At 36.9% G+C, this 18186-nt stretch overlaps 1 protein-coding gene across 4 annotated transcripts in view; it reads left to right on the plus strand.

Moving 5' to 3' along the window:
• Window positions 1-18186, plus strand: part of UNC80 (unc-80 homolog, NALCN channel complex subunit) — a 230340-nt gene that overhangs the window by 83635 nt on the left and 128519 nt on the right. For all 4 annotated transcript variants that reach the window (XM_054477213.1, XM_054477211.1, XM_054477214.1 and 1 more), the window contains exon 23: window positions 17405-17617. In XM_054477213.1, coding sequence (XP_054333188.1) covers window positions 17405-17617 — 213 coding nt within the window. The remainder of the gene's footprint in view (window positions 1-17404; window positions 17618-18186) is intronic.

The raw sequence follows: 18186 nt of genomic DNA on the forward strand, positions 1-18186 counted from the left end.
AACACATGGACACATGGACACAGGGGAACAACACACACTGGGGCCTGTCAGCAGGGTTAGGAGGGCAGGGGAAGGGAGAGCATCAGGACAAATAGCTAATGCATGCTGGATTTAATACCTAGGTGATGAGTTGATAGATACAGCAAACCACCATGGCACAAGTTTACCTATGTAACAAACCTGCACATCCTGGGCATGTACCCCAGAACTTATAAAATAAAATAAAATGAAACAAAAAGAATATATATCATAAATACATAGAATTTAAAGAAAAAAATCTAAAAGTCACATATCCATGACACAAATAAAACATTTCCAGTTTCTGTGTTCCCTTACCTAATCACACATCTTTACCTCTGAGAAGACACTGCTCTTCTGAACTTTATTTTAATATCTTTCTTGTGTTTTATTTTACCACATTGGTATGTGTCTTTAGAGAATATATTATTTTATTTTGTTTTGGCTTGGTTTGTCTGGTTTTGAAATTAATTTATAGGAAGTCATGCTATCCTTTTTATTTGTTTAACATTATGTTTGAGTTCCTCTTTGTTGATGCATTTAGTGTTAATATGTTAATGTTTACTCATGAATGGTATTCATTTGTTTGAACATACCACAATTTATATGTCCACTCTATGTTAGGTGAACATTTTAATTTTTTTCAAAATTTTGGCTAATTTTAGCAATGCCTTTATTAATATTTTTGTGTATGGGTCTCGATTCATATATAGTTTCCTAAATAAACCTATGAGTAAAATTATTGAGTTACAATTTTACTATATGATACCAAATTGTATTTCAAAGTAGTTGCAAAAATTCCAAATAAGTGCCAACGGTATAATGAAAACTGTTTCTCTATGTTCTTGCCAACACTGTATTGTCCAATATTTTTATTTTTAACAATGTGGTGCTTTAAAGTAATAACCTTTAACCTATATTTTAACCTAAAGCTTAAGAAGTCTTGTCATCAGTTTATTTACTATTTCTGTTTCTGCTTTGGTAAAAGATTTCATTTGTGTCTTTTGTTCATTCTCTTATTGGAAGATTATCTTTCATTGCTAATTTTTAAAATGTTATAGGTGATGTCAATATTAATCTTTTTTCTGTTATTTACATTGCATCATCTCCCAGTGTTCAGCTTGTTTTCTTCTTCAATTTTTTCATATATTTTAATGAAGAGATTTTAATTTAATATAATTCATAAAAATTATCCTTCATGGCTAGCACTTCTGTCTTGAAATTCCAAGGTAGCAAAGACATTCTTATATTTTTCTCTAAAAGTATTAAAGATTAACTTTCACAATTAAGTCTTTATGTTTTATGTGAATAGTATAGGATAGGAATTCATTTTCTTTATTTTCTCTCATTCCCGTGGAAAAATAATTATCCTAGCACAATATATTGACTAGTTAATGCATTCTTCTCAGATGTGCATTTCCATCTTAATCAAATGTCAGGTGTCCTTACAAGCATGATGTAATTCTGGGTTTTGGTTTTTTTGTTTATTTGGTTTTCTTTGTTTGTTTATTTTTGAGATGGAGCCTTGCTCTGTTGCCCAGGCTGGAGTGCAGTGGCGTGATCTCAGCTCACTGCAACCTCCACCTCCCAGGTTCGAGTAATTCTTCTGACTCAGCCTCCCAAGTAGCTGGGACTACAGGCACCCGCCACCACGCCTGGCTAAGTTTTGTATTTTTAGTAGAGATGGCATTTCACCATATTGGTCAGGCTGATCTAGAACTCCTGACCTTAGGTGATCCACCCACCTTGTCCTCCCAAAGTGCTAGGATTACAGGTGTAAGCCACCACACCTGGCCTGGGTTTTGTTTTATTCCATTTTCTATGTATCCTGAGTCAACCTACTCTGTATTAATAGTTAGAACTTTAAACATCACTTAGGCTAGTTGAGGCTCTTCGTTCTTCCACATGAAATTTTATAGTTAGCTTATCAGAGTCCATGAAAAATCATTTGATTTATTCTTGGAATTTCATTGAGTCCACGGATATATTTAGAGATGATTGAAATTCAGATCTGAATTGATTATTCAAAAGTTCTATTTCTTCCTGAGACAGTTTAAGTAATTTTAATTTTTTCAGTAGTTTATCCGTTTAATCTATATTTTAAGGTTTGTTGGCATAAAATTGATAAGAATACATTCTTATTAGTTCTAATCCTTGCAGTATCTGTAGTTACCTGTTTTTATTTCTAAAATTGTTTCCAGTTTTTTAACTAGATGTACCAGTCATTTGTCTATTTCATTTTTTTAATCTTTCTATTGTATGTTTGTTCTCAAATTTATTAATGCTTGCTCTTATTTTTATTATTTTCTCTCATGCTTTGGGCTAATTGCATTATTCTTTAGTTAAGTTGATTACTTAGTTCATTGATATTCTTTTCTCTGTTGTAAACTAAGAACTTAGCTATTAATTTTCCTCTAAGTACTACTTTAACTGCATACCATAAATTTTGATAAGCAGTATTTTCGTTTTAATTTACTTTTAAGTCCTTTCTAATTTCTTTAACTATTTTCTTTTGACTCATAGGTATCTGGATATGTGTGTGTTTTAATTTATAAAATCCAGGGTTTTGTTAGAAATCAGTTTGTGTTATTAATTTCTAAGTTACTGATTCTTTAGAATTAATTTAGACTTCCTTTATGACCTAAAATATTATCAGTTTTTATAAATGTTCCAAGTGTTGTTGAAAAGAATTTGTATTTACCAGTTGTAGAACACAGTGACTAATATACATATGATCAAACTCATTAATTGGGTTATTTGAATCTATGTTCTGATTGTTTTCTCACTGTTCGATCTATCAATTACTGTTAGTTTGTTGAAATCCCTCACAATGATGACAAATACATTCATTTGTATTTACAGTGATGACATTTTTTGTTTTATTTATTTGGAAGCAAACAGGTTTAGAAATATTACAATTTCTAATGATTTGAACCATTTATTACTATCAAGTGGCACGTTGATTTTTAGTAATACTTTCTACCTTAAGATACGTTTTTCTACAAGGCTAATATAGCTACAACAATTTCATTAGGTTAGTATTGGCCGGGCATGTCTTTTTGCCAATCGTTTACTTTCAACTTTTCTATCTGTTTGTTACTTAGGTGTATGTCTTATTAAAAGCATGTATTTGGGCCAGGCATGGTGGCTCACACCTGCAATCACAGCACTTTGGGAGGCCAAGGTGGGCGGATCACTTGAGGTCAGGAGTTCAAGACCAGCCTGGCCAACATAGCGAAACCCTGTCTCTACTAAAAATACAAAAATTAGCCATGCCTGTAATCCCAGATTCTTGGGAGGCAGAGGCACAAGAATAGCTTGAACCCAGGAAACAGAGGTCGCAGTGAGCCCAGATCACACAACTGCACTCTAGTCTGGGTGACAGAATGAAACCCTGTTTCCAAAAAAACAGAAAGAAAGAAATCAAAAAGGTTTATATTTAATTTTTTTCATCATTTAAACAATTTTTTTTCTAGAAAATTTAGTCTATTTGTACAGATTGTGATTACTGACATATTTAGATTCACTTCTGTCATTTTTGCTTGTTTATTACACTTTTTGTTATTTCATTGTATGTGCGTGTGTGTGTTTGTTTCAATTTCATGCCTCCTTTTAGATTGTGTTAGGATTTATTTCCCTTGCTTTGGTATAGTTTCACATTTTAAAAGTTATTTTCCTTTACTAGTTTGTAGATTATTATATTCCCTTTATGTTTATAGAAATCACATACATATTTAACTAAAAGTCTAAAATCAATGAATTTCTTTTTTTAAATTTTTTTCTAAACAAAAAAAGGATACATGTGCAGAATGTACAGGTGTGTTACATAGGTATATGTGTGCCATGGTGGTTTGCTGCACCTATTGACTCATCCTCTAAGTTTCTTCTCCTCTCTCTCCATCCCCCAACAGGCCCTGGTGTGTGCTGCTTACCTCTCTGTGCCCAAGTGTTCTCATTGTTCAGCTCCCACTTATGAGTGAGAACATGCAGTGTTTGATTATCTGTTCCTGTGTTAGTTTGCTGAGGATGATGGCAGCCAGCTTCATCCATATCCCTGCAAAGGACATTATCTCATTTTTTATGGCTACATACTATTCCATGGTGTATATGTACCACCTTTTCTTTATCAAGTCTATCAGTGATGGGCATTTGGGTTGGTTCCATGTCTTTGCTATTGTAAATAGTGCTGCAATAAATATACGTGTGCATGTGTCTTTATAGTAGAATGATTTATATTCCTTTGGGTATACCCAGTAATGTGAATCCTGGGTCAAGTGATATTTCTGGTTCTAGATCCTTGAGGAATCACCATACTGTCTTCCACAACGGTTGAACTAATTTACATTCCCATCGACAGTGTCAAAGTGTTCCTATTTCTCCACAGCCTCACCAGCATCTATTGTTTCCTGACTTTTTAATAATCTCCACTCTGACCAGCATGAGATGGTATCTCATTGTGGTTCTGATTTGCATTTCTCTGATGATCAGTGATGTTGAGCTTTTTTTCATGTTTATTGGCTGCATAATGTCTCCTTTTGAGAAGTGTCTGTTCATACCCTTTTCTCACTTTTTGATGGGGTTGTTTTTTTTCCTGTAAATTTGTTTAAGTTCCTTGTAAATTCTGGAAATTGACCTTTGTCAAATGGGTAGATTGCAAAAATTTTCTCCCATTCTGTAGGTGGCTTGTTCACTCTGATGATAGTTCCTTTTGCTGTGCAGAAGCTCTTTAGTTTAATTAGATCCCATTTGTCGATTTTTGCTTTTGTTGCAATTGCTTTTGGCATTTTTGTCATGAAGTTTTTTTTTGTCTTGAAGCCTGTGTCCTGAATGGTATTGCCTACGTTTTCTTCTAGGATTTTTATGGTTTGGGGTTTTACATTTAAGTCTTTAACCCATCTTGAGTTAATTTTTATATAAGGTGTAAGGAAGGGGTCAAGTTTCAGTTTTCTGCATATGGCTAGCCAGTATTCCCAGCACCATTTACTGAATAGGAAATCCTTTCCCCATCGCTTGTTTTTGGCAGATTTGTTGAAGATTATATGGTTGTAGATGTGCAGTGTTATTTCCGAGGTCTCTGTTCTGCTCCATTGGTCTATAAGTCTGTTTTAGTACCAGTACCATGCTGTTTTGGTTATTGTAGCCTTGTAGTTTGAAGTCAGTCAGCATTGTAGTTTGAAGTCAGGTAGCATGATGCCTCCAGCTTTGTTCCTTTTGCTTAGGATTGTCTTGGCTATATGGGGTCTCCTTTGATTCCACATAAAATTTAGAATAGTTTTTTCTAATTCTGTGAAGAATGTCAATGGTTATTTGATGGAAATAGCATTGAATCTATAAATTACTTTGGGCAGTATGGCCATTTTCATGACATTGATTCTTCTTATCCATGAGGATAGAATGTTTTTCCATTTGTTTGTGTCCTCTCTTATTTCCTTGAGCAGTGGTTTGTAGTTCTCCTTGAAGAGCTTCTTCACATCCCTTGTTAGCTGTATTCCTATGAATTTTATTCTCTTTGTAGCGATTGTGAATGGGAGTTCATTCGTGATTTGGCTCTCTGCTTGTCTATCGTTGCTGTAAAGGAATGTTTGTGATTTTTGCACATTGATTTTCTATCCTGAGACTTTGCTGAAATAACTTATCAGTTTAAGGAGTTTTGGTGCTGAGTTGATGGCGTTTTCTACATATAAAATCATGTCGTCTGCAAACAAAGACAAGTTGACTTCCTCTCTTCCTATTTTAATACCCCTTATTTCTTTCTTTGCCTAATTGCCCTGGCCAGAACTTCCAATACTATGTTGACTAGGAGTGGTGAGACAGGGCATCCCTGTCTTGTACTGGTTTTCAAAGGGAATGCTTCCAGCTCTTGCCCATTCAATATGATATTGGCTTTGGGTTTGTCATCGATAGTTCTTATTATTTTGAGATATGTTCCATCAATACCTAGTTTATTGAGAGTTTTTAACATAAAGGGATGATGAATTTTATCAAAGGCCTTTCTGCACCTATTGAGATAATCATGTGGTTTTGGTCTTTGGTTCTGTTTATGTGATGGATTACATTTATTGATTTGCATATGGTTAACCTGTCTTGCATCCCAGGGATGAAGCAGACTTGATCATGATAGATAAGTTTTTTGATGTGCTGCTGGATTTGGTTTGCCAGTATTTTATTGAGGATTTTCGCACAGATGTTCATCAGGCACATTCTTTTTATATTGTGTCTCTTCCAGGTTTTGGTATCAGGATGATGCTGGCTTCATAAAATGAGTTAGGGAGAAGTCCCTCCTTCTCAGTTGTTTGGAATAGTTTCAGAAGAGATGGTACCAGCTCCCCTTTATATTTCTGGTAGAATTCAGCTGTGAATCCAACTGGTCCTGGGCTTTTTTTGGTTGGTAGGCTATTAATACTGCCACAATTTCAGAACTTGTTATCGTTCTATACAGGGATTCAACTTCTTCATGGTTTAGTCTTGGGAGGGCATATGCATACAGGAATGTATTTGTTTCTTCTAGATTTTCTAGTTTATTTGCATAGAAGGGTTTATAGTATTCTCTGATGGTAGTTTGTATTTCTCTGGGGTCAGTGGAGATATCCCCTTTATCATTTTTTATTGCGTCAATTTGATTCTTCTCTCTCTTCTTCTTTATTAATCTAGCTAGTGGTCTATCTATTTTGCTTATTTTTTCAAAACACCAGCTCCCGGATTCATTGATTTTTTTGGAGCATTTTTCATGTCTTTATCTCCTTCAATTCTTCTCTGATCTTACTTATTGCTTGTCTTCTGCTAGCTTTTGGATTAGTTTATTCTTGCCTCTCTAGCTCTTTTCATTGTGATGTTAGGGTGTCGATTTGAGATCTTCCTAGCTTTCTGATGTGGACATTTAGTGCTATAAATTTCCCTCTTAACACTGCTTTAGCTGTGTCCCAGATATTCTGGTACATTGTCTGTTTGTTCTTGTTGTTTTCCAATAACTTCTTGCTATGTGGTGCTGAGAAGAATGTATGTTCTGTTGATTTGGGATGTAGAGTTCTGTAGATGTCTATTAGGTCTGCTTGGTCCAGAGCTGAGTTCAAGTCCCAAATATCCTTGTTAATTTTCTGTCTCATTGATCTGTCTAATATTGACAGTGGGGTGTTAAAGTCTCCCACTATTATTGTTTGAGAGTTTAGTCTCTTTGTAGATCTCTAAGAACTTGCTTTATGTATCTGAGTGCTCCTGTATTGGGGGCATATATATTTAGGATAGTTAGCTCTTCTTGTTGAATTGTTCCGTTTACCATTATGTAATGCCCTTCTTTGTCTTTTTTGATCTTTGTTGGTTTAAAGTCTGTTTTGTCAGAGATTAGGACTGTAACCTCTGCTTTTTTTTTTTTTTTTTTTTTTTTGCTTTCCATTTGCTTGGTAAATTTTCCACCATGTCTTTATTTTGAGCCTATGTGTGTCTTTGCATGTGAGATGGGTCTCCTGAATACAGGACACTGATGGGTTTTGGCTTTTTATTCAATTTGCCAGTCTGTGTCTTTTAATTGGGGCCTTTAGCCCATTTACATTTAAGGTTAGTTATTGTTATTTGTGAATTTGATCCTCTCATCATGCTGTTATTTGGTTTATTTGGACACTAGTTGATGCAGTTTCTTCATAGTGTCATTGGTCTTTATATTTTGATGTGTTTTTGCAGTGGCTGATACCAGCTTTTCCTTTCCATATTTAGTGCTTCTTTCAGGAGCTCTTGCAGGGCAGGCCTGGTGGTAATGAAATTCCTCAGCATTTGCTTGTCTGGAAAGGATTTTATTTCTCCTTTGCTTATAAAGCTTCATTTGGCTGGATATGAAATTCTGGGTTGAAAATTCTTTTTCTTAAGAATGTTGAATATGGCCCCCAATCTCTTCCAGCTTGTAGTTTCTGCTGAGAGGCCTGCTGTTAGTCTGATGGGCTTCCCTTTGTAGGTGACCTGGCCTTTCACTCTGGCTGCCCTTAACAGTTTTTCCTTCATTTCTACCTTGGAGAATCTGATGATTATGTGTCTTGGGGTTGATCTTCTCATGGAATATCTTAATGGTGTTCTCTATATTTCCTGAATTTGCATGTTGGCCTGTCTTGCTAGGTTGGGGAAGTTCTCCTGGATAATATCCGGAAGTGTGTTTTGCAGCTTGTTTCCATTCTTCTCATCTCCTTCTGGTACTCCAGTCAATCGTAGGTTCAGTCTTTTTATGAAGTCCCATGTTTCTTGGAGGCTTTGTTCATTCCTTTTCATTGTTTTTTCTGTAGTTTTGTCTGCATTCCTTATTTCAGCAAGGTGGTCTTCAAACTTTGATATCCTTTCTTCTGCTTGGTCGATTCAGCTATTGATACTTGTGTGTGCTTCATGAAGTTGTCATGCTGTGTTTTTCAGCTCCATCAAGTCATTTATGTTCCTCTCTAAACTGGTTATTCTAGTGAGCAATTCCTCTAACCTTTTACCAAGGTTCTTAGCTTCTTTTCATTCCATTATAACATTCTCCTTTAGCTCAGTGTAGTTTTCTATTACCCATCTTCTGAAGCCTGCTTCTGTCAATTTGTCCATGTGATCTCGGTCCAGTTCTGTGCCCTTGATGGAGAGATGCTGCAATCATTTGGAGGAGAAGAGGCACCCTGACATTTTGGGTCTTCAGCATTTTTTCGTTGATTCTTTCTCATCTTCGTGAGTTTGTCTAGTTTTGGTCTTTGAGGCTGCTGACCCTTGGATGGGGTTTTTGTGGGGGGCTTTTGTGTTGTTGATGATGATGCTGTTGTTGTTGCCTTCTGCTTGTTTATTTTTGTTTCAATGGTCAGGTTCCTCCTCTGTAGAGCTGCTGCAGTTTGCTGGGGGTTCACTTCAGGCCCTATTCATCTGATTCGCTCATGTGCCTGGAGATGTCACTCGAGGAGGCTGGAGATCAGCAAAGATGGTTGTCTGCTCCTTCTTCCGGGACCTCTGACCTCGAGGGGCACCAACCTGAATGCCAGTAGGATCACCCCTTTATAGGGTGTCTGACAACTCCTGTTGGAGGGTTTCACCTAGTTGGGTGGCACGAGGAACAGGACCCATTTAATGAAGCACTTTGTCCTTTGGTGGAGGGGATGTGCCTCGCTGTGGGGAAACCCACTCATCTGGGCTGCCCGGATTCCTCAGAGCTACCTCAGAGATTCCTCAGAGGAAAGGCTAAGTCTGCTGGCCCGAAGAAGAGACTGAGGCCACCCCTTCCCCAGGGTCTCAGGCCCAGGGGGATACAGATTCTGTTCCTGAGCCTCTGGCTGGAGTTATTGGAGTTCCTGCAGGGAAACCCCACCCCATGAGAAAAGAGGGGTCAGGGTCAGTCCTGAAGAGGCACTCTGGCTGCAGACTGCCACAGCCAGTGTGTTGGGCTGTGGGGGACATGTCTTGGGACCAAGCCGTGCAGCTTCCCTGGCACCAACAGGGGAAAAGCACAGCCTTGGGCTATAGAGATGGGTGCCACCCTTCCCCCGCCCAAGGAGCTTAGCGTGTTAGGTAATTGCGAGTCCCACTGCTGGCTGCTGCCCCTCCTACAAGGAGTTCAAATGGCTTAAACAGCAGGCAGCCAGTGCTGGTGGCTTCCCCCATCGGGAGTTCAGTAGGCTTAAGCAGATTCCAGCTGAGAGGCTGTTAAGAGTCTGCGCGGCGATGCTAGGCTCCGGTGGTGTGAGTTCGTGAGGGGCATCTTCTGATCTGTGGGTTGCACAATTCCATGTTAAAAGCACGGCTTCCCTGACTGGGTAGCATGCTCACTCACCACCTCCCTTGGCTTGGGGGAGGACACTCCCTGGCCCTTTGTGGCTCCCAGGTGAGCCGCCGCACCACACTGTTTTTCCTTCTCTCCATGGGTCACGGCAGCCTCTTAAGTCAGTTCTGACGAGAGAACCTGGATACCTTGGTTGTCGGTGAAGGATTCACACGTTTATTATGTTATCTTTTTTCTTCAATGGGAGCCTCCGAACGCTGCTGTTTCTAGTCCATCAATGAATTTCTTTACTCTTCTCTCAAAAAATAAGAGGGTTTCGGCCTGTCGCGATGGCTCACGCCTGTAATCCCAGCACTTTGGGAGGCCAAGGCAGGCGGATCGCGAGGTCAGGAGATCGAGACCATCCTGGCTAACACGGTGAAACCCCATCTCTACTAAAAATACAAAAAATTAGCCAGGCGTTGTGGCGGAAGCCTGTAGTCCCAGCTACTCGGGAGGCTGAGGCAGGAGAATGGCGTGAACCCGGGTGGCAGAGCTGGCAGTGAGCGGAGATCCCGCCACTGCACTCCAGCTCCGTCTCAAAAAAAAAAAACAAAAACAGAGCTTCAACCCCAACTGTTGTTCCTGTTGTTCAAGATTTAGTTCTATCTTGCTTTTGCATTAATATTCACAAATTAGACATTATTTGTATTGATTTTTAGGAAAATGAGTTTTAAATTTACTCCCCAAATTTAACATATTCTTTGTTCACCATTTTTCCTTGCATCTTAGATATTCCTCTTAAGATTATTTCAGAAGTGTCTTTAGTGACAATCAATTGGCAGCAGATCTCTCAGTTACAGTTTAATTGACAATCTCTTTATTTTGATCTCAACTTGAAGATACTTTTGCTAGAATTGTATTTATAGGCTGATATTTTCTTTCTATACTTCAAAGGTATTATCTCATTCTTTTCTGGCTTAATTGACAATCCTTTATAGGTAATCTGCCCTCCTCCCACTGTAGTCACTTTGAATATCTTCTCTTTATTGTTTATCTTTTGCAGTTTTACTAAAACGTTCTTAGCATTTTTCTTATTTGAGGTTCATTAGGTACTTGAGTTACGTAATTGACATATGATATTTATTCTAAAAATTATCAACTTATCTTTTCAATATTGTGTCCTTCACATTTTCTTTAATCTTTTCTTCTGTAAATTGAAAATGTATAAGATAGATCTTTCCATTTTATTTTCTGTTTTTGATAACCTCTCTTTCATATTTTTCATCTGTCTCTGTGCTACATTCTGGATAATTTTATCAGATATATTTTCCACTTCACCTTTTCTCTTTTCAACTGTGTCTGATCTCTTGGTTCTCAACAAGTAGTAGTTTTGCCCATCAGGGAACATTTGACAATGTCTGGAGGAATTTTCAGTTGTCACAACTTGGGGATTGGGTAAATACCAAAGATGCTAATAAACATTCCATAATACAAAATGCACCCTGACACACACACACACACACACACACACAGAGAGAGAATCATCTGACCCAAATAGTCAATAGTATTGCAGTTGGAAAAACCTGATATAACCTGTGTTTTAGTCTATCCATTGAGTTTTAAGTTTCAAGTACTACATTTTTATTTATAAAAATTCTATTTAAATTTTGTTTTAAAATTTCCTAATCAACTTTGGTCATCTAATTCCTTTATCATACTTTCGATACTCACATTTATCTTCAAATATGTTTGATGCACTACGATTCCAATCACTGTAGTCTTTGTGAACTTCATTCTGTACTTTATTTCTTCTGACTTTTGTTCATAGTAGATTATTTTATGTTGTACTTTTTATTGACACATAATAGTTGTGCACATTTATGGAATACTTGTGATATTTTGATATATGTATACAATGTGTAATGATTAAATCAGGATAACTGGAATATCCAACACCTCAAACATTTATCATTTATTTGTGTTGAGAACGTTCCAAATCTTCTCTTCTAGTTATTTTGAAATATAATGTAGCTCATTCCTTGGCACTTTATCTGTAGGAATTATTTAAGACCTGTGTTAGAAGTAGTGTTTTTCAGTGGACCAGCAACATCAGCATCACTTGTGAGCATGTGAGAAATGCAAATTTCCAGGCCCTACAATAGATCTACTGAATCAGAATATCCGGGGATGAAGCTAAGGAATTTATTTTATCCATCTTCCTAAGTGACGCCTAGGCTCAAATATGAAGGTTTGAGAAGTGCTGGTTTACAGTATTTCTCCAGAGAGAATTTCCATTTATTTTGTCAGACACCCGGAAACATTATCAATCTAAGAACATTTTAAAAATTATTTTTGGGGGCTGGGGGGCATGGAATTACCCCATTCTCGGTGCTCCAAACTTGTATGAAAATGTGGGATTTTGTTAAGCATTCTCGTAAAAGACTTTTTCCTTTTTCTTCTCCCCCTCTGTCCTACCCAGAGCCAAACCTTGTCAGGCAAACCAACTTCTTTGGGGCAGATTTTTTCTTATTCATCCACTGAGGATGGCTCCTACCTGAGATCCTGGCTTTATGTCAGAGGAGTACATGACCTGACCACCGACCCACTTGTGCCAACTTTTAACTTGTGGCCCATTGGAAATCCATCCGGTCTCTCCATAGTCAGAAACCTTCAGGACAAATATTTCTATCTAGTTTATCCCTACCCCCACCCCCAGGATTGCACTTTCTTGTAATTTCTACTCTCCAGTTGTCTTCAATCTCACTTTAGAAACAAAAGCAAAATAAAAATAGACATTTTTTGATATTTTGCCCACCATTTCAGGTGTTCTAAATCAAATGAATTCTTCACTCTTACTTGATCATCTTGTCAGATACAGAAGTCCTCATTTGGTTTTTAAAATACCCAAAATATTAGCATGATCTGAGTAAGTGCTAAAATGACTAGCCTTCCAGACCATGTGCTAACCTGTAATGTTGTTCTTCAGCTTACCCACAGCTACTGTAGAAATAGGCAGGGATGGAGGCAGCCTGTTAGCTAGTGAGTCAGTTATTTATTGATCTCAGTCCGGCAGAGAATTCAATACAGCTAAGTAATAAATACTGACTCAGAAGTATATGCCCCCTAGCAAAGGACTTTCCAATGCTTACTAAGACCCCAAATAACTGCTTATTTCCACTGGTTGTAGATAAACAGGTATCCTGCACCAGCAACAGCTTTATATTTTATTTTGTAAGGCAATAAAAAAATATGTAATTCCCTAGGGACCCACATAAACTATTTATTCTTTAAAAACAGTTAGTTTCTATCCAGTGTTATATGAGTTTTCAGGATCAGTCAAGATTTCTTCGCACATCATAAGCTTAGATATAGTCCTTCAGGGAAAGGAAGGTATTGCAATTATAAGCTTCAATTAACCATCATATCTTGGCAACAATATTTTTTAGGTCCCCAGGCAAAGTAAAGCACAGCTGTCGAAATTAGTATCTCAATTCTCTGCCTCACTTTCATAAAGGAAGTATTCAATATACATAATGATCTTATAAAATTCAAGGAAAAAATGGCAAAGAAGTCAAGGAAAGTAGCCAGACTCCCGATGTTTTCTAGCTGTAAACTGTTAGAGACTCCCATGCTGTGCAATGACATTCATTAGACTTTTTGTAATTTCAACTGGACAACTCTGTAACCCATGCAGAGAACACCTCATACAAGATTGAACTATATGAAATTGCTGATACAACTATTTTTGACCTTCAAATTTAGAAATTTCATAGGTTCAATCTAATATTTTGCCCTCCCAGTTAAAATCGATTCTTGCTTGTCTGGAAACTATGAAGTTGTAATATAATGGAATAGAAGCCTCTATGTGACATTATGGAGCATAAAAAGGGATTTGGGCAGACATGTTAACGAGAAAGAAGAAATTTAAATATGTCTACTTTTCTTTTGGGACCACCAGCAAATTCTCTGTGGTATGCCAGTGGTGTCAAATTTTGTTTAGATGTTCACCTGTAGCTGTGCCTCTGATACTCTGTGGTTCTTTTCAGCTATGCAGCATTCTTCTGATTCATTTTTCTCCATTTGTGCTGTTTTTCTCTGTGATGTGAATCCATCCCTATCCATTATGTCATGCCTCCATCTTTTGCTGCTTCTTCAGATTGCACTGAGCCATAAGAGGTAAGCTCCATCAAAAGAAGGAAAATTGACTTTCCTTTATGCTCAGGAAGAATCCTTTGTCCAAGGTATTCCATAACCCTGCCCCTGAAATCAATACTTTCTAAACTACCTTTTAAAAGGAACTGAATGAAAACAATTCCTCACAGCCACACTCGCACCAGAATTCCTTGAATGCTGTTGCACACACATTGCAAACTCAGCAAACTTAATTAGCTGTTGCTTACTAATGATCTTGGACATTGTTGCCCATAAATTTGTACCTTAGCATCATCCTCAATTTTCAGTATAGTAATATATATACTAAAATACCCCAGAAATTGGTATTATTTACTGCCATCTTGAATATAGAATTTCTAAGCCTGCCATCATCCACCAGGCTTAATAATGATTATAATAAAAAGGCAATATTTGAGTGACTCTATGTCATCATCCTTGATGGAAACAGTGACATTTCCAAACATGAATGGGTTTGGCTATTCACACGCATAAAATTCATCAGATAATAACCAACCTCTCCCTTACTGTTTTACCATATAGTTAGTGAGAATTATTTTCATATTGATCTCAATTGCATTTCCAAACTTGGTTTAGAATTTCCCACAGCCTATAACTGATAATATCTCAGTTTTATCCTGAGAAGTTTTTGAGCACAGGAGAATTGAAATTGGTTTTGATTCAAAAATGCCTTGGGCTTCTTAAGCAACTAAAGTAATTTTTCAGCAATATTTTTTTAAGAATTCTTTTATCTAAAGAAGGCAAGCTAATCCATATAAGAAGTCTCACATATCACTATTTAGATTGTTCATTCATCTATTGTTAATCCTCTCAGTTGCCACCTAACACTTAGAGGCAATAAAATGATCCTCTACCCCATACATATGGTCCACGTTAAGTTTCACCCTTGTTAATCCTGAAGGAGCCAGGGTTCACAATATAATGCTATTTCAGCAGTGTTACCTATGTCTTCCTGTCATTAAGCTTTGAATCCACATTGCTTTATATTGGGAATGTGTCATATTGTGACAGGCTAAGAATAAATTTGCATCACTTGCCTGACCTCTAAACTGACATTCTGTTTTAGAGACAAACGTTCTAACCTTTACCAGACACAGATTTGCATATCTGAACTGTTTAGTGAAATGAATACTTAGTACAAGAAAGAATGTAGATATTTAGTCTATATGGCATGGCACTGCAATACTGTTGGGTTTAATGCAGAAGGTCGTCTGACTCCTTGCAATCTCAAGTTTTTCTATCCCTGTGACCTGCTTCCTAGTCTTGACCCCATGCATTGATGAGATAGATTCTCATCATTAGTATCCAGCTATTGTTAAGGATAGATTCTCACCATTAGTGTTCATCTTGCATTTTGTCTTTCACATAGGTTAATTTTTCATGTTGTGGTAATTCATAATATTCTTGGTAAAATTAAGTACCTACATAAATATATTTTCATTGTAATTTTTGATGGCTGCATATAAGACATCTACAATGAAGAAAGGCTTAAGGAACTAACTTACTTGAATCGTCCAGTGTGTTTGGGATACTTTGGTACCCAAAAATGTAAATTAACCAGCTCTGCCTGACCAGGGAAGGGATTTAAGAAGGCTTCTCAGAGGAGATGACTAACTGAATCCTGAATCTTAAAAATGGGAATTTTCTGGATAGAAAAGGAGTTTCAAGGCTCTGCAAGCCGTGAGACAACATGTGGAATGGTAGAAGATGTCATATTTGGGAGATAGCAACTAAGTTGACATAATTGGACCATAAAGCACTTGAGATGGGCATAGAAAAGGAGATGACCCAAATCACAAAGTTTGGATATCTTTATTTGTTTTATGGTTGAGGTGGATGGAGGCTGTAATAGATATCAAATGAGGAAACGATATGTTTATATATTTATGTTTTAGAAAACAATAGTACATGGGACTAATATCCCACTTTAAACATTAATAGTTAATTTCTGCTTGCACTCTACAAATTATCTTTTACTAAGATTTATGGGAGTATAAATTAAGACAATGTAAATGCCAAAGAGAAACTAGCATAGGACCGGCATCAATGAGACCTAGGTTGAATCCTGTGTTCCTATATTCACCTCTTTCATACTATATGATAGTGAAAAATTATACCTCATTTTAAAAAATCTTAAAGGGGGGACACTATAGATCACAGAGATGTTATATATTATAATTCTAAAAGTTAACGGACATGTAATTGACACTCTATATTAGCCTCGATTTTAACTCTATGGATTGATACATTGTTAAGAATACTACTGCTTACAATGATTATTACAAATTATTTCAATTTGAAAATCTGTGGTTACTGAGTAACCTGTGGTTATTAGTAACCCTAAAATGATAAATAATATTGTGATGTATTTTTTAAAAAACTGACACAAGTCAAAATACGCATGAATAGTTGATATATATTTTCTTATGATCTATTGACCCTCTATGGAAAACTTGTCATTACTTCTTTCCTTAACTTTTTTAAAAAAACTTTCAAAGATTTCAGTAGAGTATTTGATTCTTACCAGATTCTGGATATCAACTAAAAGATGTTTCTTCTTTTTTCTTTTTCAAGCACATTTTGACATGACAAGGTGGAGCGATGTTTTTCTGAAGAAATGCTCTATCATTTTTCAATTAATCTCCTCTTTATCAAACATTTTCAATTAAAACCATGCCTATTTAAGTATAATCCAGTCAGTTATTTATGACAAAAAAAAAAAAGACTAACTCAGCAAGATTGAGTTTCCTTTTCTTTTTTGTTTTTTGAGATGGAGTCTCACTCTATCTCCCAGGCTGGAGTGCAGTGGCGTGATCTCAGCTAACTGCAACTTACACCTCCCAGGTTCAAGCCTCAGCCTCCTGAGTAGCTGGGACTACAAGCACGCTCCACCACGCCTGACTAATTTTTTGTATTTTTAGTGGAGATGAGGTTTCATCATCTTGGCCAGGCTGGTCTTGAACTCCTTTTTTTAATAGCCAAAATGTGCAGAACCAATTTTACCTCTTTGGAACATATGGATGGTTATAGACAAAAGACTATTGCTGGTACAAAATTACTTCTGACACTCTTGGTTAAAATAAGACTGGTTCTAGAAATGGAATATTTGTTTGCTTCATGTAAAATTTAGGGTTCAAAAAAAATTCATATTTAAGACCTCACTAAACGCTCTTTCACTCTAAAATCACTGTCATCCTTAAATATACAAAGTTGGAGACATGTAATTGCTTGAGATTCTTGAGAAGAAGGAGAAAGCAACACAGAAACCTACCTAAAATGTCTAATCCTTCAAGATCCACATTTTTGGGGGGGATTTTGCTTTCCAGATGTCTCACTACTGTGTTGGCCATACTGACACCACCCTGGGAAATATGGCCAAAATAAATCAAAACTTGAAGAGGAAAACAAACTAAAAATACACAGTAATTCCCTTTAAGACCAATTTAAAGTTATTGTTCATTAATCCCACATTATTCTTTCCTAAACAACCCTACACAGGAAGCCCCTGTGGTGGCCAGAGCAGCCTTGTTCCTGGAATGTGCTCGTTTTGTTCACCGCTGCAACCGTGGCAACTGGCCAGAGTGGATGAAAGGGCACCACGTGAACATCACCAAGAAAGGCCTTTCCCGGGGACGCTCTCCCATTGTGGGCAACAAGCGAAACCAGAAGCTGCAGTGGAATGCGGCCAAGCTCTTCTACCAATGGGGAGACGTGAGCTTTCGGTTTTCTTCTATAACAATTAGGATGCTTGAGTGAAGTGGAGTCATTTTTTGATTGATTGTGTTTGTTTTGAAGACAATTTATTGAGTGTTTGTTATGTACCAGGTACTGAAGGAAACACTTTGGGGAAAAATAAACAACTCATTTAATCGTCCCAATAAATCTATGAGGTTAGACATTACTATCTCTGTTTTACAGTTAAGAAAACTGAAGTTTATACAGGTCAAGCAACCTATAAAATTTTACGTATCTATTAATAGTAAGTAGAGGAACCACTATTCCATCTCCCAGATTAGATTTCAAAGCCTTGCTTCTAATTGCTATATTCATCAAGAATTATCTTTTTGAAAGTCATTGTTATAATTGTAAAATACACCCTTATTCTGGTTTCTATTCTAATTTATATTTTGTAGGACTGATTTTTTCTAATTTCTTAATGAAATTTTCTCTTTTGTTGATGTGCCTCCTTTAAGTTTCCTGAAAGCCTTTGGAAATTGCACACACACATAAACACATATGTCTGTATGCATATGAGTAAGTGAATAAATCTAAAAGTGAAT

Source organism: Pongo pygmaeus, chromosome 11 (genome assembly GCF_028885625.2).
Source record: "Pongo pygmaeus isolate AG05252 chromosome 11, NHGRI_mPonPyg2-v2.0_pri, whole genome shotgun sequence".
In the NCBI taxonomy this organism is placed as follows: domain Eukaryota; kingdom Metazoa; phylum Chordata; class Mammalia; order Primates; family Hominidae; genus Pongo; species Pongo pygmaeus.